The sequence below is a fragment of the Aythya fuligula genome, chromosome 3 (genome assembly GCF_009819795.1).
Source record: "Aythya fuligula isolate bAytFul2 chromosome 3, bAytFul2.pri, whole genome shotgun sequence".
NCBI lineage: Eukaryota > Metazoa > Chordata > Aves > Anseriformes > Anatidae > Aythya > Aythya fuligula.
Window position 1 is genome coordinate 92,954,605 of NC_045561.1, and position 23,092 is coordinate 92,977,696.

The 23,092-nt window shown below is 37.6% G+C and overlaps 1 protein-coding gene across 13 annotated transcripts in view; it reads left to right on the plus strand.

Annotated features, from left to right (window-relative positions):
* The window catches only part of DST (dystonin), a 295,457-nt gene that overhangs the window by 180,715 nt on the left and 91,650 nt on the right, over positions 1-23,092 (plus strand). For 12 of the 13 annotated variants that reach the window (XM_032183952.1, XM_032183954.1, XM_032183955.1 and 9 more), the window contains 8 exons: positions 1,800-1,888; positions 2,901-3,036; positions 13,695-13,847; positions 14,290-14,523; positions 14,785-15,066; positions 16,890-17,435; positions 18,902-19,078; positions 21,735-21,858. In XM_032183952.1, coding sequence (XP_032039843.1) covers positions 1,800-1,888; positions 2,901-3,036; positions 13,695-13,847; positions 14,290-14,523; positions 14,785-15,066; positions 16,890-17,435; positions 18,902-19,078; positions 21,735-21,858 — 1,741 coding nt within the window. Of the gene's footprint in view, positions 1-1,799; positions 1,889-2,900; positions 3,037-4,169; positions 9,501-9,706; positions 9,854-10,017; positions 10,234-10,414; positions 10,562-11,630; positions 11,865-13,694; positions 13,848-14,289; positions 14,524-14,784; positions 15,067-16,889; positions 17,436-18,901; positions 19,079-21,734; positions 21,859-23,092 lie in introns of all 13 variants that reach the window. The other variant, XM_032183966.1, reaches the window with a different exon arrangement.

Sequence of the window (23,092 nt, forward strand, 5' to 3'; positions counted from 1 at the left end):
TTTCCACACGTGAAGGCCCACCTGCCCACTTCACAGCAGAGAAATGAAACACTGTCTTTTACACAACCCTTGGATGTAGGCTGGATATGTAGCCATGCAAACATGATTTTTGCCCATCTTTTAAGCCGCCTGTTCCTGTGTTTTTATTTTGGTCATGGGCACTGGTGCCAGTTAGGGGGGGAGCGTGTACAGGAGCCAAATTATGCCATCAGGCAGGATGGCAGCTCTGCAGCCCCCACCTGCCACCAGTCCCAGTGTGCTGCTTGTTCATACAGGCTGTGCGCACTCTACTACCAAAGTGCAGACCTGTTTGAGGCACCAGTGCTAGTTCTGTTAGCGACAGAAAACATTCAGTTCTGGTTTTCTTATACTCTTGATGGCTTTGATGAGAACCACTTGTCAGCATTGGGCCAGCGTCCAGCAACTTTGAGCATCTCAGTCTGCCATGGTGACTACAGGTGGCATCTTCCCTGTCCAGCTTTAACTATTTCTTATTTATTTATTTATTTATTTATTATTTAGCTATTTAGAAAATAACCTGTGAGTTAGCTGCCTTGGCTTCCTCCTGCCTGTGGGTGGCAGCCATTTCCTGAGGGTGTTTCCATTATGGCCTGCGAGGTAGAAGGCACCTTCCAAAGGTGCCTGGTTTTGTCTCCACTCCTAGTACAGGTGCCTAGACAAGTTTTGTAAAAACTCAATAACTAATTTTTGATATTTTTTGTTTGTTTTGTTTTGATAGCTAATGTTAGCTGAAAAATGTTTCGCACAGATGCCTGGGGGCTATAGGGTGTAGCCCTAGTGGGAGGGGAAGCTGCTGCCAGCAGTGGCACAGAGCAAGTAGGAGCCGTCATGATGCCAGTGCCCTAAGGAAAGCGGAGCCCATGACCCCACCTCATCCTGCTCATATCATCTCATATTATGCATCCTGTGCTTGCTGTCTGTGTTTTTGTTCAAGCAGCATGAGTAGTGGCATTGTAAGTCACTGGTACTGAATGTAAAGGGAGACTATGTTGAAGATGAGTTGTGTCCCAACCCATGTGAAAACAGGACCCAAGCCCCTTACTAGCATTCACTTACACCTGCATTGAACTTACTCCCAGCTTGCTAATGAAACCCTGGACACCCCTCAGTACTGTCTCTGCTTAACCAAAATCAAAGGTAGTGCTTTTGTCTGAAGAACTGCAGGCAGTTTTTCAGAAAACTTAAAAGATGAAATTCTTGCAAGTTCCTCTGTCAGAACTAGTACGTGAGTGGGGATGACACAGAAATAACAGGAGAATATTAATAAATATTTTATATTTATTAAAATTTCAATAATTCATTTTTTTTAAGTAATACTGCATTTGTCTCTGTGATTGAATTTCATGAAAGTCTGTACCCTTCTATTTTTATTTATTTTTTATTACTCTTACGGTAATGTGCAACTTCTTGATCATGACCATTGTATGCATATCTTTGTAAATTTGCCTTAAACTGTACCAAATACTAAGTGTTTTTAAGTGATTAAGTTTCAAACAATAACATTCTAAAATAAATTTTGTTTGTCTCACCAAATAGTTTTCCATCTCAGGTTATTTTACCAAGAGACTTAGTGTAATGACTTATCCATATGTACATGATACAACTTAATTCTAAGAACAGTCCCTATTAGTTCTAAGAATAGCCCCTATTTTTAATAAAAATTTCCCGTTCCTTTGCTGTTGAGTTTTGTTGTACATGGAAATATTATGTTGTTTGTTTGTTTCTCTTTTTATACAGATGCATAGTGAAGTCTTAAACAGAGGTTGTTTATTTTTCAGATTTCCCTTGATGAAATGTCAACCAAGAAAGAACAAATAGCTGAAGCTCTGCAGACTATTCAAGCATTTTTAGCTAAGCACAGTGACAAGTATGCCATTTCTATGCTTTTATTTTTCAAATAACATAAATTACTGTAATCAGCATATACTGTTTGCTTAAAAAGAAACCATATTCTCATTTGACAGTTCCAATTGTGCTATATGTAGACATACAGGTGGTTATTGTTGTTCTTCTCTGTTTGTTTTATAATTTTGACTTCTCATTCTGGTAAAACTTTGATTTGGTTTTATTTATTTCAATAATACTATTATGTTTATGCACCTCTGGTCGGCTTAAAAATGTTAGATTGTAATTTTCATTTGAAGTCAAAATAATTAACAAAACAGTACTACATACTGTATATCACAAGTTTGTTTCATTTGCATCTAAAATCATATTATTTAAGATAAATTGCTGGGATAATTCATGTCTTCATTGGTAATAAGTAGACAAAGGCACATGCAAATGGTAAATGCCTTAGCAAAGGCATTTAAAGTAAATTGTAGATGATTTTAACCTCTTGTCCTGAGTAGCTATATATCTTGAACATCCTCTTAATTAAACTATATTTTTTCAGACTACTTTTATAAATCTTCTCCTTCTACCTCTCCCCAGCCTCTCACTGCCCCCTCCCCCCCCTTTTTTTTTTTTAAGTTAAAGGTAACCTGATCGCTCCCTGCAGCTAAGGCCAATGGCATCCTGTGCTGCATTAGGAAGAGCGTTGCCAGCAGGTCAAGGGAGGTGATCCTCCCCCTCTGCTCAGCCCTGTTGAGGCTTCACCTGGAGTACTGTGTCCAGTTCTGGACACCCCAGTACAAGAGAAATATGGAGCCCCTGGAGCAAGTCCAGCGAAAGGCTACTAAAATGATTAAGGGAGTGGGAGTATGTATGTGTGAGGAAAGGCCTGTTCAGCCTGATTAATGTACTCTAGGGGACCCTGCTTGAGGAGGGAGGTTGGACTAGATGATCTCCAGAGATCCCTTCCAACCTCAACCATCCTGTGATTCTGTCACAAGTTATCAAGAGATCTCCTTTCCCCTTTTTTGTTTCTGTTTTAATAGAATGACAGATGAAGAGAAGAATGAAATGGAAAAACAAGTCAGATCCCTTCAGGAGAGCTACAGCTTGTTATCCAATGAAGCTTTGAAGCAGCTGCAGGAAGCACAGTATTTGGATGATGAAAAGATGGAAGAAAAGGTAACAAGATGGAAACTCACATTTCAAGCTTTCTTGAGTGTTACTGCATGGTTTTGGAACCATACATGATGAGTAAAAGATGAAGCTGTAATTAACAGCCTGTGTGTAAAGGAACTTGAGATTTAACTGACTGATGGTTTTGTGTATTTGGTATAAAATACTGTGTGTTACCTTACCTGTGCATATGAATATTCTGCTCATCAGGGTGTTTTCTTTTTGTGAAGAGTCTTAATAATGTGTGCCTTGCATGAAGAAAGATAAACATATCATTCATCTCTTAACTCTTCTCTTAAAAGCCATTCTTTGACTGCTACATAAATCTGTGTTTGTGCTGCAAAAAGGACACCATAAAATAACATGTTAATCTTTCCAATATATCACTCAGAAGTGTCCCAGAAGGGATCTACTTTCAGTTTTTCTTAAAATTTATCTGGACGTAAATATGGGAGTACATAACGTTAATAACTCTGAGACACTGCAAATACATTTCTTAATGGATCTACAAATACATGTGTTAATGGATCTCAATCATAAATATGGGATTCTCAAAAAAATGTTGCAAATGAGTATTCTCATATACATTTATGGGCAGCGTCTGTGTAATTAGTTTAAATAGTGTTGCCAAACTGACTTCATACTTTCCATGCAAACTAAATGCAGTATTTGGTGCTAGAATATCTGATTCCATATTGTTGAGCGTATATACAGAAGTGCTGTATGCTGTAAACATGAATAGCATGGTTGTTTTGAATCACATACTGTTTCTGAATATTCTAACCTTTCACAGACATTTAGAGCATGAAAATTTGCCTTTCAGGTACATGTTCTGTTTGCTCACTCTGCAATCATCTCTTCTATTGTCTTTCACTAACCCTATTTATGTGTGCAAAGCATAGGTTTTCAATTCACAGATGCATGTTGATTTTAAACCTTTTATCACATCGTGTGCTGTTCAATGACTGACATAGATCACTTGCGCGTTTGAGCTGCTAACATTCACAGCATTCATCCAGTGCTGGTAAGTACACGTTTTTATGCTTATCATGCATTCAAAAGAAAAAAAAATAAAAATTTAAAAAATATTAAGATTTGTCTAAAAATAGTGATAGCTGTTCTTTTATATTCCTTTGTAGGTGAATAATGTCATTGCTGGTATCATTGACCAAACAACTGGAGAAGTCCTTTCAGTTTTTCAGTCTGTTCTAAAAGGTTTTATTGACTATGACACTGGAGTTAGATTGCTCGAAAATCAGCTGATCCTCACTGGAATCATTTCTCCAGAATCAGGAGTATGTTATGATTTGGAAGAAGCTAAAGCTCATGCCTTAATTAATGAGCAGATTCTGTTGCAGTTGCAGGAATTAAATAATGCAAAGAAACTTATTTCAGAATCATCATTAGCAAACCTTCCAGTTGTGTCAGCTTTAGAACAAGGTCTAATTTCAGAACCTTTAGCTATTAAGATTCTTGAGAATCAGCTTTCAAGTAGGCACTTGATTTTGCCATCTACTGGAGAGCAACTGACTTTGCAGAGTGCTTTCCAGAGAAACCTGATTTCTCCAACATTATATGCAAAGCTTCTGGAAAAAGACACTTGTAAAGATCTCATAGACCCTAACTGTGCTGAAAAGATTTCCCTTGAACAGATGGTTCATAGAAGCATATTACATGAAGAAACAGGGTTAAGACTCCTACCTGTGAAACCACAAGAAAAAGGTAGAATCACATTCAAATGTGGAAGGAAGATAACTATTTTGAGGGCAGCCCATGAAGGACTCATCGACCGGGAAACAATGTTCAGGCTGCTGGGGGCTCAGATGATGTCTGGAGGTATAATTGACCCTGACTCAGGGAAACGACTGACTGTGGAAGAGGCAATGAAACAAGGGATGATAGATCAGGACACCGCTTGTGGGATCCTCACACATCAGGTTCAGGCTGGTGGAATCCTTTGTCCAAATTCAGGCCAACGCTTGACTGTTGATGAAGCTGTACAATGCAATTTAATATCATCAACCAGTGCACTGCTGGTGTTAGAAGCACAAAGAGGCTTTGTTGGACTTATATGGCCTCACACGGGTGAAATATTCCCAATATCAACTTCTTTGCACCAAGAGATGATAACAAATGAGCTGGCATTCAAAATACTAAATGATAGGCAGAAAATAGCTGCACTTTATATTCCAGAAACTTGTGAAGTACTCAGTCTAGATCAGGCTGCACAGTCAGGGTTAATAGATATCAATACTGTGTGTGTTCTGAACAGTGTGATTTTACCAGATAAAATGCCCAGTGTAGAAGAATTAGAATCCCCTTGTAAAAATGCTGCAAAATGGTTATCAACATATGAGCTCTTACCATCTGTGTTTCATGACCGTGAGGAAGAACACGAAGATTCTGGCACACAAGACCCTGTATGTCATAATACAGATCAAGCTAAGAAGTTATTCATATCTTATCTGATGGTAAATAGTTACATGGATGCAAACACTGGAAGAAGACTTTTATTGTATGATGGACAACTGCAAGAAGCCATCAGTATGTTGCTGGAAGGGGATAGTTCTACGTACAATATTGATGAAAATGAGTTTAGCAACAAATACATAAGCCCGAAAGGAATTAATCAAAAGTCAGCTGACAATGTCCATTTTAGTAATGTTGCAGGCAATGTTCAAGGTGATCTTTCAGGTGTTGAAAGCACTTCTAATGCCAGAAAGTTAATTCAGTTTGGTGATATAGGAAATGATAAATGTTTACAGGAAAAAGATGTCCATGTTTGTAGATCAGATGTTTGCAATACTAGTGGTACTGAGCAATCAGAATATGCACAGGAGATGTTGGTAACTAAGTCTCCAGAACTTAGAAATGTAGAAAGTAGCACTCAAAATTCCACAGACAGAAATGTGCTCAAAGGTCTTCTGGAGGATTCTGAGTGGACGCAGATAGAGCTGTGTAAGCATAACGATAAGAAAGCAAATTCAGGAAACATTGAAGGATTTACTCTAAATGACTCAAATCCAAATCTTTTTTCAGAAACAGGGAAAGAGGATATTCTTTTGGCAGACAGTCTGTGTAAGGAAAACATTAACGATAAAACCTTACAAAAGGCCTCGAGTGTGACTGACTTGTCAGATAATAAAATCTGGAGAGACATGGAAAGGTGCATGCAATATGAGCCTCACGTACTAGAAGCTGACAGTTTTAGAATGGTGCTGGATAATGCAAAGAAGGACGACTTTCAGAGGAGTTTTGGTTCATCTATCAGTGCAGATACAGAATATAGGCTTCCAGAAGAATCAGAGAGCCGATGTGGTCACACGCTACAGTTAGAAGATAATGGATGTAGTGAGCAACCTCTGCTGGGCTCCACTGATGTGCATAACAGGGCATCCCTAGAGGACCATCCCTACAGACATGGCAGGCCATCTCTGGAGGGTTGTACTGATTTGCCACGTAAGCTTTGTCTAGAAGATGGTAGAGACATACAGTGGACGCCTTTGTTGGAAAGCAATACTGTTACACACGACGGACCTTCTGTGGAGGACAGTAACAGCACAACACAAAGTCTAGCAGTGGAAGAAAGCGATCTGCCATTTGACAGGTTATTACCGGGTAGTAGTTCTGACTCATCACTGGAAGGCAGTGATAGCATCCCCCAGTTTGAAAGTAACCACTTGGAGCATGAATGTGGTGAGGTAGCCTCTGAAGGGGACAGCTCGCTGTTTGATGATGACGATGACGACGCCTACGAAACTCCTCAGGTTGATGATGATGACAGTGATGTCTATGGTTCTCCACAAATGGATGATGATGAGTCCTATGACACCCCTCAAGGTGATGATGATTTTGATACCTTGCAGTTAAGGGATGTTGATACACCAGAGCCAGAGAATGTTCAATTAGGAACAGAGGAGGGTGGTGGTCTGATAGCTTTGAGAGAAGAGAACATCTCTTTTCAAGAACTTCCAATTAGTGCTGGAGAGAGTGGCCATTACTTAAGGAATGTAAATCTGATAGGTCTACCTGACAGCATAAATACAGCTTCTGCAAGTGCTGAAACGTTGGAAACAGTCCTTGAGGAGGAAAGGGAAAGAACAGGGGGCTTTGGAGAGAAGCAAAGATTACCAGTTACTCTGGAGAGTGAAGGAAGAAAGGAGGAATGCCTCACTTCTTTATTGAATTTGTATGAAACAAACGTACAGCGAGACAGAAATGAGGAGGATGAAATGAAAGCAGAAAGCACCTCCAGTGAGGATGACTCTGAAGGAACACAGGAGGAGGAAGATTATGATTATGAGTGTATTGATTATGATAGTTACGACGACTCTGATACTGATTCTGACAGTGATGAAGAAATGGATACTTTTTACTCACACCATCAATGTAAAAACAAAGATGAGCAGCTGTTAATTTCTGTAGGAGACATAGAAAATAGTGACGAAAATAAACAGGATATTGATGACTTTTGCTATTCTTTAGGCCACCAGACAGGGTACAGTTTGCAATTCCAGTCCAACCATGGCAATAGAAAACTGTCCTTGGGAAAATGTGAAACTTCATCGGATGTTTGTGAGGAAAGATGTGTTGGTGTCACATGTACAAGCAAAGAAGAAAGGCAACAGAAAACAGAAAACGAATATGGGATTTATGTCGAAAGTAAACACATGTCACAAGATCCTACAGAGCATATTCGGTCTGAAAATACCTTTGACACTAAATGGATGTCCTGTATGAGTGAAGAAAGCAATAGAACACAGATTCTTGATGATACTATGACATCTGACATTAATGTAACACCATTCCTAATTACAAAGCAACCTAATGGTGATGATGAAAGTACTCAGACGAATATGCTTCTCTCCGAATGCTTTACTGATAGCATGAACAAAACCAATAATGCTATGCCAATATTACACTCAAGTCATGGACAAAGACAAAAAGAAGCAGTATTTGCAGAGAAGAAAATATTAAATGACATGGCTGGTATGGAACAACTAAAGGCAAGTTCATCCCAAAAGGACACTAAATTCCTCACAGATGTGCCTTATCCAAGTAAGGATAGCTCACTTCGTGACCAGGTAGATCCGATTACCAACAGGAAGCATGATCAAGTAGGAGAAGGTTTTGAAATTCGTGCAGAAAATAAAGATAGAGTAAATATTATAAAGGAATGTGATATTACGGAGCTAAGTAAAAGTCCCATACATATGGAAAGTCTTGGGGAAATATTTGATGCATCAGCAACTAAGGCTGATAGAGAAAATCCTAATTCAAGTAAAGAAAAAGTAAATATTGGTCAGCTTTTGCCCAATATTGGAGAGACAGTTGTCTGTCAAAGTACTGACAGTGTTCATAGAGACATCTCAGAAAACAGGAGCAGCAGTGATAATGAACTTACCCTTACAAAAGCAGGTGCTTTAGGAAGCATTGAGGATGCCAAAGAATCAGGGGATGGGATTGTTGTGCTACCTTCTGGGAATCATACACATACCACTGATGCTTCTTCTGCAATTCTGAGCAGCGTAGGGGCTGACTTGATTAATGTTGACCAGAAAGAATATGAAGAGCTGAAAAACACAAAGGGTGAGTTCCTAGCTAGTGAGACTTTTTCCTTTGAAAGTGGTTTCAAAAAACAAATGTCCATGGAATCATTACAAACGGAAATAGGACCTTGCAAAGATTTCCAAGTAAAGAAGGGCTTTTCACAGTCACCAGAAGTGCCTGACACACTAATGGAAGACTTAAAGAATATATTACAAAGGAAATTGAAGGTGGGACATATTTACTGCAAGGAAGAGGGTGAACCCCTAAGTTACTCTGATACCAAAACTCTGATGCAAAATTTACTTGCAATGGTTAGAAGCACCCAGCCTGGAAGCAGCATGTCTTGTGAGTCAAATCTTAGTCAAACAAGCAGTACTGTTAGAACAGCATTAATGGTTACTGCACCACACACAGAGCCGAAGGACAGCGATGCTCTTTCCTTGCTCTGGCCTGATTGCAGAAGTCCTGATCTTCTTCGTGATATCCTGAAGCAGGAATCCTGTAAGCAAAAGATGGATGATCCAAAAGAAAAGAAGAGTGAAATAGACCAAGAGGTGAAAGGTCCTGTTCCAAAACTTAGGACTTCTGAACTTACGGAGATTTTTCAAATGTCATCTGGAGATGAATGTACAAGCAAGTTAGAGGAGCTGATAAGTGGTTTGCTTATGAGCTCACAGGTTGCTGGCATCACCACAGGACATGAAGGTAAAGGCAAAGTAGATGGGCTTTGTACTCTTTTCTCCACAGAACAACCAGAGTTTGGATCTGAAATTCCTAAAGAGAAAACATTGGCAGATGACATAGCTGTTGCTTGGAAAATTGACCAGGAGCATGAGAAGACAGACAGCCTTTCCAAAGGTGTTACTGAACCTGCTTACAAAAGCAAAGAAGCAGTCCTGGCTGACAACCTCACAAGCATGGTAGGTAACAGCAGCTGGTATGTGTTACGTTTCCTGTGTTAAAGGAATTGCATGAATCCTTCTAATTGCTGGAGAGAATAATTAAACTGGAATAATGGTTACAAAAACAAATAAATAAATTTAAAACAAATTAAAAGGACTTTTATTGCTTATTTTTGGTCTGCCAATTTGGAAAAACTTTTCTTATTGTTAAAACCCATTTTTAGGTCGATGGAGTACAGAAATGTTTCAAGTTAACAGAGAAAATGAGAGAACATTTGACGGTGCTTCAAGAAATGAAAAGCCACCTAGATAACCAGAAACCTATCAGTAGCAACTTGGAAATACTAAAAGAACAATTAGAACAACTAGAGGTCAGTAAAGTGTTCTTTATGCTAGCACTTAGTGATGGGAGCTAGAAAAAGACCTCAGACGAGGGGAAAAAAATGTGAGATTTCAAATATAATTAAAATAATTCAGATTTAAATTTCTTTCTTGCATAGTAACTTAATACATTTTATATATATTCTCTTTGTAGTCATTTGAATCTGGATTGGCTACCTTTGCAATTATCCTAAAGAAAGATACAAAGTTGACAGAAGAGTTTTTAAAGTTTAATCACAAGGATGTTCCACAAGAGAAACTTCAAGAGCTAAAGATAAGCTATGACTATCTGCAGGAAGCATTTTTGGTGATCTGTGATGCATCTTCAAAACGAGCAAAACAAATAGTCTGTGCTATTGACTCAGAAATGGTATGTTTTTATCACTGTACATCTGTATATTTTGTCTTGCTTTCCTTAAGGTAGTTCAGCTAAAAAAATAAGGGCTTTGTTTTATCTGAACATAAAGTACATGTATGATTCCATTTAACATGTGAATGAAAATGTGACTGGACTCTGGGGGCATAAATAAATACACAATTTCCCTTTCTAGTCTAAGCTTGCAGAATCACATCAGCAACTTTTAAGCAAACTCCAGAGATTTTCGGACTGGATCTCAGAACACAGTAAAATCGTGAATGACTTCACAGTGAATACTAATGACATTGAAGATATGAAGCAAAGTTTACAGCTACTCAAAGTATGTATTCTTTATAGCAGATGTTGGTGCTTCTGGCAAATGTTACTTCTTGTTATGAACTTTTAGCTAGTTTTTGTATAGCTGCTCATTAACTTCTATTGCTTAATCACACATTTAGAGCTCATTACTTAAGAATACAATTACTCAATGATCCATTAGTAAAGTATTGTTGATTTGCTTCTTCTCCTTAATTTTTTTTGTAGTTTGTCTTTGTGAGAAGATTATTTGGTTCTCCTTATATTTGTTGTAATAAATCTCACCCTTTTTTGAAAATCTAGTTTATGTTACAGATATTTTAATTATTACAATTAAATCTTTTTTTAAAAAAAAAAAGATCTGGATTCTATACTGAAGCTTAGCTACCTTCCAAATGAATTACTTGTACGAGAAGATGGGGAAAAATAAAAAGCCCCTTTGTTTCCCACTTTGTTGAAATGAGTTATGAAAAACAAATCAGATCAAGTTTTTAGTGGTGTTCATACAGTATTATACTGTATGCATATATTACTTCTGTATGTATGAATGTTAAAAATGACATTATTTTACTGTGCTTTAATGGTGTTCCAGTATGTGTTATATTGTTGTGAAGGCTGAACAGGATGTAGCTGTGGGCAGAATTTGCCACACTGCTGGAGACAGGGCTTCTCATTGTGGAGTGAAGAATGGAAATACTTTAAAGTAAAAATTTTACCATTTCTATGTCTTCAGATCTAGAATCTAGAAAACTTAAACCAAAGCTGCCATTTCAGTCAGCGCATGCTCGCCTTAAATTCTTCAGTGTTGAAGGTCAGCATGTTCACAGACATCCATGAGAACACAAAGAGATTTTCAAGATCATCCTCTTTATTACTTGCACATGGACTGTGCCAGAGGCAAACCATACACAAATTCAGAAACCCTTAGTGGAATGTGTCAGAATGATCCTTACACATTTTTGATTAACTGTGGCTACAATGTCTCTCAAAAGCATTTTGGAACAAGGGCTAAGTACAGAAGATAGTGGTATTTATGTTTTATTTGTACTGATTTTGTCTTCCTTGCTAGCCATTTCCTTTGTCTTTATTTACAGAACGCTGCTGCAGAGCTTGGCTGTACAAAAATGCAACTGGAGTCCACTGCGTTTGATGTTCAGTTCTTCATTTCTGAACATGCCCAAGATCTTTCTCCTAATCAGAGCAAACAGCTTCTGAGGCTCTTAAATACCACCCAGAAATCTTTTCAGGAAGTACAGGAAGCAATAACATCTCAAGTGGAAAGTTTAGAGACTCAGTTAAAGGCAGCGCAAGAGCTGGGTGATCAGAAGGTTTGCCTTTCTGTGTAAATGCGTGCTGAGTGTTTTTGTCTATGGATGAGGAATTTTAATACCAGTATGCACTATTAAGTGTATTCTTATCTTCCTGATTTCACTACAGATACATTCATAGTTCTGCTAAGATTGATCTGGTGAGGCTTTGCCTCCAGTACTGTGTGCAGTTTTGAAGTCCACAATATAAGAAGCATATAAAACCATTAGAATGTATCCAGAAGACAAAGATGGTGAAGGGTCTAGAAAGGAAGACACATGAGGAGCAGCTGAAGTCACTTGGTTTGTTCAGCCCAGAGCAGAGCAGGCTGAGGGGAGGCCTCATGGCGGCCTGCAGCTCCCTCACGAGGGGAGCGGAGGGGCAGGCGCTGAGCTCTGCTCTCTGGGGACAGCGACAGGACGCAAGGGAACGGCATGGAGCTGGGACAGGGGAGGGTCAGGCTGGGGGTTAGGGAGAGGTTCTTCACTGGCCGGGCACTGGAACATGGTGACCAGGGCAGTGGTTGCTGCACTGAGCCTGCTAGAGTTCAAGAAGCATTTGGACAGTGCTCTCTAGGTTTGATTTTGGGGTGTTCCTGTGAGGAGCCAGGAGTTGGAGTCAGTGATCCTTGTGGGTCCCTTCCAACTCAGCATATTCTATGATCCTCTGAAGTTTGATGAGTTGTCATTTTTGCCTTTCATTAGTACAATCACAGGTCACAGAAACAGCATATTAGATTATGGACAGGTGCAGTTTCAGGCATTATAATCAGTTCTTTTAAATATTGTTTAAATGAAGCAGTGAACTCATGTCCTCTTCTGGCTGCAGCTATACTGATGGAGAAGTTTACTATTCCACCACTGCTTCTCTCTTCTGTCTTGCTGACGATTTTCTTTTCCTTTGATTTGCCATGTCATCTGCTTGTGTGATCTTTTTTTTTAGGTCTTTATAGGCGAGTACCAGATTTGTTTAAATCTTTGCTACCATAGCTCATTTTGACTGAGACAGGCTAGAGAGACAGAAATATGATTAAATCAGATCTGTAATTCCAGGTATGGGCATTGAGAAGCACCCTGAGTCAAACTGGTACAGTTACCTCTTCAGCTGACGTAGCTGCAGCTGGCAAGCATAGGCCAGCTTCATAGTCAAAGGCTGACAGATGCTGCTGTGTAACTACATCTCCTCTTCTGTCACAGAAGCACAGTGAAAATTCAGAGTTGCCACCTCATCCCCCAGTTTATGCACACTGAAAGGCGTTTCAGTGTTCTGAGGGCTTTGAATTGCTTTACCATTCTAAGAACGTTTGTTTCCATCATACTTTTCCAAAGAAATGTAGAATAGAGGAGAAACGTACATACTTTTATAGGATGTAGTAACAGTAATGTTTCTTGCATGTTTTGTTCTTTTCTATTGCTTAAGAAGTCAGCATTTTCTATTCAGGTAACATATTATGCATACAAGAGCTAACTCACAATCACAACTAACCTCTGTTTTGATATCCTTTTTGCAGAATTAATAGTGGTTATCACAGGTTTCAAGCGGTTAAGAGACTGGATTTTCACTCCTGTCGTTCGGAGATTTCATCTTTCCCATATGTGCATGGCCAGACTCCTATTGGGCAATTCCATCAAACATGGTCTCTCTTACTTACAACATATTTGAGGTTTATCCATACCTTCTATATGTTCATCTTGCTCTTTGTACCACTGCTATCATGTTTACAGCATACTTTTAAAAAAATTGCTTTGCAATATTGGTGTTCAAAGGTTAATTCGTCTTAGAGTATCTGTTAGTTCTTATAGTGGGGAAGTTTTTGTTTTATCGTTCAATTCTATTTGGCTCTAATATAGGATGTGGCTGAACGGCAGCAGGAATGCAAAGAGAAACTGCAGGAAATATGTGATTTGCTTAGACAGACTGAAAATCGACTCATTGGACAGCAAGAGTCTCTTGTTATTGGAGACAGCAAGGCTGAGCTAGAACAATACCAGACCAGACAAGAGGTACGTACAATTCTAGTTACATAAAGTAAAAAAGACGAAGTGCAGAGGAGAGTGACTAGACTACCTTGTGGAATAAAGACTGGAGTGCTTTTACCTGCTTAAAAATTTGAAGAATTTTTGCACAAGGCATTGGTTACAATTCTGTGTTGTTTCTTGTTTTTGTTTTTGTTTTTTTTCTAGTGATACTTGCAATTTCCTTGGTGTCTTTATGTAACAGAGTCCTTTCAGTTTGTTTGCTTTTCTGCTAAGACCTTGCCTTTTAGCATCATCTTCTGCACATTTTTTACCGTGTATATGGGAAGAAATAATTGAGCTGCTGAAAGGAAAAAAAAAAAGTGCTTGCTCCCAGAGCAGAGGAAGTTATAATAAGGTTAATCAGAAAGACCTGGTGAATAATGTGCTTACTTCTATTTGCAATCTTTTTTTTTTTTTTTTTCAAAAGGAGATACAAAAAGACATGAGAGCAAGTGCCCAGACATTGGCAGAGATTGTGAAAAATACTGAAGCCTTCTTGAAAGAAAATGGAGAGAAGTTGTCACAAGAAGACAAGACTATTCTTGAACAGAAACTGAATGAAGCTAAGACAAAGTGTTTGCTCCTTAGCCAGAAGGCAGAAGAGTCCAAAAAAGAACTGGATAAGGCTATGACAACAGCAATTAAACAGGAAACAGAAAAGGTTCTTAGGCAACCATTTCAGACTTTTATTCAAACTTTTTATATGTTTTATGGGATTAGTCTTGCAATTTGTTATTGGCATACTGAGGACAGATTAAGTATTTAATTTGGGTGACTAATAAAATGCTTTCTGTTTTCTTTATAAAATAAACAGCAATATATATGCCACTTTTTAAGGTTAATGTATTTTAAATTGACTGTTTGCATATGATACTACGTAGTGCCTTAAGAAGATTTCTGAACTAAAATAATTTCATTGTAGGTCGCAGCCATAGAACAGCTGGAAGAAAGTAAAAATACAATAGAAAATCTCTTGGATTGGTTATCAAATGTGGATAAAGAAGCAGAGCATGGTAGGAAATTCAAGCAGGCAATAGAACAGAATGGAACGCACTTTGACGAGGGAGATATGAAGGCTTTGGAAGGAGAAGAGGATGATGTCAATGGTAATCTGTTGGAAATAGAGCAAGACATTGAAAGTCAAGTGGATGGACTAGTAAAAAGCACAGAAGATAATCTGAACCAGCAGTATCAGAAAGTCAAGGTACTGTTACCTTATTTACATTTATGTGCTAAACATGTCAGTCTTCATTCAACTTGAGTGAATTCAATCACATCCTTTCTGAAATAGATTTTGGAAAGGGCACTAGGAAGTTAGTGATGTGCAGTGATAGGAATTTCGGTAGTTAGAATGTATTGCAAATTTATCAGTTCTTCAATGTTACTGTGGTTGATCACTGCAAAATAAGAAAGAGCATATTTTCAAAGGCAAATTCTGAGAATTCTGATGGTGAGTCTATTATTTTTAAGTTTTATAATGAGAAATTAATGCAGTGTACTCACATTTTGATTAGTACTACAGGTAATAAAATGCAAGAAGCAGCACTATAAATTCATATTCTTTATGAGATTTTTTTCAAAAATCTTTGTAGTAGCCAAATTTAATCCCCTGCAGTTCCCTGTGAATACTGATTACAAATAGCTATAGATAATAGTTTGCTGAAATTGTACTCTTCACTTCTTATCCCTTTCACACATTGGAAAGCACTATTTAAGGGCTTCAGAGGAATGAGTTACATAAAACCACAGTGCAGCATTTTAAAAACAGATTTTCCAGGTAAGTTAATTGGAGGCATTTAAAATAATTGAGCTCAATTTTATGGCCTTTGTTTACTTACAGTTGAGGAACCAAAAACTTTCGTATATGGTTTGATGGGAGTAAAGCTGAAACTGGTAATGCTGATAGCTGATACTATTTTGGATTTCCTTTCTTATTAAAAAAATGAAGGAAATGAAATAACTTGGTTTTGTTTTCATAATGAATTTACTTTCACTTTTTTTCACAATTCTCTTCTTTATGTAATGCCAATAGGATAATTATCCGGTATAGATATAGAAGAAAAGCATACCAGTCTATTTTATGTAACCATTTTACATGGGAATTGAGGACCTTCAAGAATGGCAATTTTTATTTTTTTTTGAAAGACATAGTCTAAAATATAGATTTGATTTAGTATACAGTTCTATTGTATGTGTTTTACTATTTTCTGATGGTATTGAAACAGTTTACATGCACAAAATATGGCTTGATCTTTAATGTCAAAAGCCCCTGTTTTAAGGATATGTTAGATAAGAATCACTGCTTTTGAAATTGAAAAACAAACCAAAAAATCTTTGGATGTGTTTGTTCAATCAGATTATAAGCATGTTTGTTCACTAAGAAAATAAGAAGGAAATATCTTAATTCTTATTAAAGTTTGATGTTTTCACTCCTTTTGGCCTCTTGGTTTGAAATGCTAGCTACAGTATAAGTTACAGAAAGTAGAACATTTCTGATTTTGGAAGTTGCCTACCTTCAGATTGTTAATTAACTAAATTTTATTTTGAGACAGAGAACCAGAAAAAAATTGATTACATTAAGCACACCACCCTAAGTATTAAGTAAGAAGCAAATAAATTCTATTAGGAAAAAACAAAACAAAACTAAAAAGATCGATAACGTGTAGTTTAACTACACAGAGTTGTCTTTTAGAGGTATAGGAGGAAGTGTTTGTGTAGTTATATATCCAGTGGTATTTACTCCATTTGGTCATGGACTGTAAATCTAGTTAAGTTTACCATCAAATATTTCTTAAAATTTTGAAACAGCAAAGAAATATGCTGACCAGGAGTCAAGCTTTCCCCTAAATTAGTCAGAAAATGTTTTAAATAAATAACAGGAAAATTTTAAAAGCTCTTCATCATTTTGATGGACTTTTTTTTACTTGTCATTTCTAAGCAGAATTCAGCACAGATTTCAAGACAGTACTTGTCTAATGGAATCATCTGAGAAGATGCTGGTCATAATTATTTTATTTTTTCTTGCAGGCTCAACATGAGAAAATTATTTCACAGCAGCAGGCTGTCATAATAGCAACTCAATCTGCTCAGGCACTACTTGAGAAGCAAGGCCACTACCTTTCCCCTGAAGAAAAAGAGAAGATGCAAAGGAACATGAAAGAGCTGAAGGCTCAGTATGAGACTGCCTTAGCTGAATCTGAACGGAAAATGAAGATGACTCATTCTCTGAGGGAAGAACTGGAGAAGTTTGATACAGACTATAGTGAATTTGAAACCTGGCTGCAGCAGGCAGAACAAGAACTGGACAATTTGGAGGCTGGTGCTTCTGACTTCAGCGGTATTATGGTCAAATTGAAAAGGCAGAAGAGTTTTTCAGAAGATGTTATATCTCACAAAGGTGATTTACGGTATATTACAATTTCTGGACAAAGAGTTTTGGATGCAGCAAGGTCATGTAGCAAAAGAGATGGTGTCAAGGTTGACAAAGATGGCATTGATACTTCGGCTACTTATGCTGAAGTGCAAAATAAACTGGATAGTGCTTCAGATCGTTTTAAATCTCTCTATACTAAGGTAAGTTTTATTTATACCAAATAGGAAAGACTGCTATGATTTTGTAAATTAGTATAAAGAGGGGTTAATTGGTGAAGCAAATTACTGTGGGAAGTTGTAAATTCTTTGTTTGTTAAGTTTAGATAACAGAACAAGAAGCTTTACTAGAATATCTGCATTAGTTGAGTGCCAGAATATCTAAGGTCTGAATGGTTGACATTTTCTACTTTGTGTTTAGTTTGAGTGTGAATGTAAAGATTTAATTGAAAAAATTTCAAAGAACTTACTTTTATCCATATAAAAATTCTATCCCATCAGCTTTATTTGTGATCTCACTTTGGTCAACTTGTCAGAATCTACCGTTTACATATATACATTTAGCACAGATGTAATAGAAGTACCTTAAATGTCTGACTCTAACTATGAAGAGAAAAACCAGCACAAAGTAGACTTGTCTTACTAAATCAAGAACTTGAAGAGCAGACTTTTAAAAAGTGAGATCTTCTGGGTTGTAGATGGGCTTGCAGGAACTTTTTTGCCTTTTGTAAAGGCTTGTTGTCTGTAATAAAATATTTAATGTATTATATACTTACACTGCATATATATCATGTATTTAATGGTGACATATATATTTATGCATTTGTGCGCACACACGAGTTTATAGATTTGTATATTGAAAGAATCTAATCAGTTACTTGGCTGTGTAACTGAGTTGCATTCTATATTTGCCCACCAGGTGGAGCTAAAGTACCAAATGTAAATATTAAAATATAGTGTATCTAAGGTTCAAAATATAAATATTTAAAGAGACTTTATAAATATTATTTAACACAGTTGTTTATAAATATTAGGACTGTGTACAGTCAGATTGTCTAACTGTCTCTGAAAAGACTGAAACAGAGTTTCACTGATCTCTTTATGTGATGATTCACTGTGTACATTTTGGGAGAATACTAACGTATAGATGTAATAGGAACTTGGCTAGATGACATTCTTAAGTTATCAAAACAAAGCGTATGTGCCTTATGGAGCAATATTGCTTTGGATTTGTTAGGCAGAGAAGATATTTATGGAAACAATTATCTGTTATCTGTATTTTAAAGAATATGCACATACCTTCTGTTTTTTTGGAAAATTTCTAGCTTCTACTGGCTAGATTTTTGGTGTCAGAGTGCTGATAACGAATATTTAGGTTGGTGGATCAAAAAGTCTTCCTAAAGTTTTTCCTGTTCTGGTACAATGGGTTAAATTCTGGTTTGCTGACTGTATTGTTGAACTGATCATAAATCAGGCTTGAGAAGAACTAGGAAGAACTGTCTAGCCTGCCCAACTGTCTCACCTGAGTTTAAAAATCAATTAGTCAGTGGAACGACGACAGGAAAAATACGTTCAGTATTTCAGGAAATGAAAATAAGACAGTGAGATTGTTATGAAACACAACACACGGTTTAATGTATTTCCTTTTTTTTTGTTTTCTACTCTTTTAGTGTAGCATCCTTGGAAATAACCTTAAAGACCTGGCAGATAAATACCAGCATTATGAAGATGCCTCATCTGGACTTTTGTCAGGTCTTCAGGCCTCTGAAATAGCTGTTAACAAACAACTGTCAGAGCCAATTGCAGTGGATCCCAAAAATCTCCAAAGACAACTGGAAGAAACAAAGGTAAAAAGCTTTAAAAAGCTTTAAAAAGCAGAAGTTCTTCTGTCCTAAAAGGAACTGCTTTCTGTCAGAAAAACTGGATAATCTAATATAATCCAAGTGGCTGCAGGCCAAATTCTTGCCTTGCAAGTCTGCATGCAACTTTTATAGTTCTCAAATTCAGCTGCCTAGTGTGTTATCTGAAAAGAACTAGAGTGAAAATAAAATGGGGGACCAAGATGCCATCAGCAGTGATGAAAACTAGATGTGTTTCATGTCACTTAGCAAATAGTAGGTGAAATCTGGAAAATTTTTGAACTAACAAAGGATTTAGTGATTCCAGTTTGTTGTCACAGTAGGGCTTGTGACCAGGTTCCTGATGGAGACAACCATATGTTGTTTTTTGTCTGTGACTCTTACTTTTTTCTATTCACATTTTTGTTTTACTGCATTATCTCCAGTAAGGGATCATACTGGATCAGCAGTACACAGTTTTTCTAGTCTGTTTACTTTCTCCAGTTATAACCAATACTACAGGCCCCACTAAAAGCTAATATAAAATAATTTGCACTGCACAGAAAAAGAGGTGTTTGTTGGTTTTTTGTTTTTCCACTGAGGAAGTAACTCACAACTTTATGTCAATCCTAGTATAGGCAAGACAGGATGGTGATGGAGCTTGTGAAGGTAAACCACTAGTTAGGCTCATAAACAGTAGGCTTACAGGAGGCTTTAGGAACCCAAATATAAAGTGGCTTGTTTAAAGTTTCATACAGTCTGTTATCTTAGAACTGACTTGTATTTTCATAAACACATTCTTTTATCTACTATAATTAAAATGCAAATTCTTTATTTCTCAGTAAGCAAGGTTACTGTTCAGACATCTCATTGCTGTTTGAGCTGTGCTATGTGGAGTTTTTATGCAGGTCTGGTATGTTTGCTGTTGACAAACAGTAATCAATATCTCTTGGAAAGTGAATGCTTTAACTACTTCCCTTAGAACAGTCTGAAAGTCATACATTTACTACATGGTATCTTTCAAATCTGCCACAGGAATTATAAAAAATATAGTAATTATGTAAGATTTAAGAAAATTAGCTGTTCTTTCATAAATAAAAGTGTAAATTTTGGACGCCAAAACATTGGAACAATTGAGGTGCATTTGTGCTTCCAAGCACTAGAAAGGTAGAAATAACACCAATTACAATTTGAAGCCCCATTTAAACTTCTGTTTCTTATGCCAAAACGAATTATGTCCTGCATAATGCCAATTTTCATGCAAGTAGTATAAAAGGAGTGAGTATTAGGGCTCTTTTATGAAATGCCTACATGGATTACTTGCCACACAAAAGAGCACTCAATGAATATGAGCAGGGAAGAAGGGAGAGACTACAAAGATGCAAGGATTCAAAAGATTCAAAGGAAGAGAAAAAACAGGAGCCTGAAGAAAGAAAGACAATTAATGAAAGCAAAACAAAGAGAATTTCTGAAGAAGTCAGGTGTTGCAAGTTAAAGCTGTCCCTTCTAGCCAACACATGCAGCTGATAATCCAGCTAGACACAGGCCTTGGCAGTATGGTGGAGTCTAATCTTTTTATGGGGATTAACTGTTCTTCAGAATAATCTTCAGTGCCTCTGGCATAAGTTTGCTTGCTTTCTGCCAGCATTGCAAAGTTTTTGGTATGTCTTCTTTATTTTTTTTCTCTTTTCTCTTTCTTTTGTACAAGTACAGTATATTTCACTGGTGTAAGGAAGAGTTCTCTCCAGGTCTGTCTGAATTTTATTTTGTCAACAGGGTAGCAAGATATGATATGTTCTAGCATAGTGTTGTGCTCTGGCTACCAGTGCTGAATGCACTGACATGACTTCTTTGTCCTGGCATGGCAGATGGGATTGAATTGTATGTCCATAGCATTAGTGTGTATCAGAAAAAAATTAGAGGGCCCTTCAGTTTGGACTTCTGCAAAGTTCAAGCAAATCAAGACAAAGATATGTCATATGCACTAGCACAGAGACCTGAAGTAGTTTAGAGACTGTTCACCCTAAAGTGGTTTTATACACTGGAAAGAGAAAGCCACTTTCAGAAGTTGATTCGGTCTCTGTTGATTCTGGAACAAGTCATAGCTGGGGTAGTCTCTAAAACTGTAGTCCTTGGTTAGAGGGAGAAACTTAGGAAAAAATCGGTGTTGCTGGCTCCAGGAAGTTTTAAAAACTATAAAGATGATGACATTGTTTCAAGGTATTCATGTTGGTGCTACAATAGCAGCCTGAGCCTTTGTTAATACAACTGATGGTTAGTGTGTAACTGCTGCTGTCTATATGTTTTTTCCTCTGTTCTCTGATGCTGAATTGAAAAATATTTTAACTTTTTCTTTTGGATAACACTTGAGTCAGTACAAATGGTCTTTAAAAAACAATTAACCAAAAGACACATTTTGAAGTTACATGCAAGACAGCCAGTTGAGTGAGAGACGTACTGTAGGACAGAAGATGGTGAATAAACTAAAACAAGGGCCAGAAGGCCAAGACTAGTCAAAGCCAGTGGTGAAGATTTGTGGAGAGGCCACAAATTAAATTAGTTTATTCCCAGCACTAAGTTTAGGTTGTGTGGCATATTTCGAGCCTTACATGTGTACCTTTTAGCTCTACTGAACTGTGTAATTGGCAATTGTGGAATTTTACAGGTTCTTCAAGGACAAGTGTCTAACCACCAAATTGCTGTAGAAAAACTGAAAAAAGCTGCTGAAGTGCTTTTGGATACAAGAGGAGAGTTGACACCAGACAAAGATGAGATTCAGAAAACACTGGGTAAAATGCTTGCTTTTCTTAATACCCATTTTTATCACTTGTGGCATGCAGATAGCAGAAGAGACAAAATACAGAGTTTCCACATCTCTGTGTCACTGCTCACGTCTGTGTTTTGTTGAGATATAAGCTATTACAACACGGTAAATTCTTTGTTGTGCTGTCTTCTGTGTTTGATCATGTACTTTTCACTTAAAACCTGTCATTTTATTTTTAACTTGTTTTTTTCAGAGGGAGGGATTATGTTTAATTCCCGTGTTACAGATGAGCGTGCCAGAGTTAGGGATTTAAGAGTTAGGGATCATAAGTTTACTATTGGGAAAGGACACGTTCTGGTTCAAGGAATGTGACTGCAGCTATCTGTTTCCAACCAATTATTTGAAATTTGCTTAGCTGAACTTAATTTCTTCTGATTTCAAGTAACTTTCCGTGGCAGGTTGTCCTTGGCCAGCTTCATGATGCCCCCACAGCCTCTCTGTTATTCTCCTTCCTCAACACGATGGGGAAGATTATTATGGAAAGGTCGTGGGTTGAGATAAAGAGAAGGAGATCACTTACCAATTACTGTCACAGGCAAAATACACTCAGTTTGGGGAAAAGTGGATTAAATTTATTGCCAAACAGGCAATAGATTTTGATAATGAGAGACAAAGTGAAAAAACTGGAACACCTTCCCACCACCCACCTTGTCTCCAGTCTCAGTTTCACCCCTTCATTTCCAATTCCTCCATCCTGACACCAAGCCATGCGGTGGGATAGGGAATGGGAGGTCAGTCTGTACACTTCCATCTCTGCTGCTCTGTTCTCCCATTTTTCCCCTGCTCCAACCTCTCCACAGACTCTAATCCTTCAGGATAAGCCGGCTCCAGTGTGGAGCCTGCTCAGCTCTGTCCTGCGGCAGGTCCATTGTGGGGTTGGCTGGAACTGGCTGTATCCAGCTTGGGCCAGTCCCCCAAAACCTAGCTGCTACCCAACCTTGCCACCCACACTGAATACTCTTTCCTGTCAGTTGTGCGAATTAGTACAGCATGGCATTCAGCACAGTTTGAAGCTTGAATACTGGGTGTGTATATCACATTCCTATCTCTTACTGGAATCCCATAAGTAACTTTCAGCAACAACATAAAACAACTTGCATCTTTGCACTTGGTGATGAAACTCCATAGGAGGAATGTGGAACTTATAACTTTCAGAGGGTTATCCCAAAAGTGTTGATGAACCATCTAGAAAGCCATTC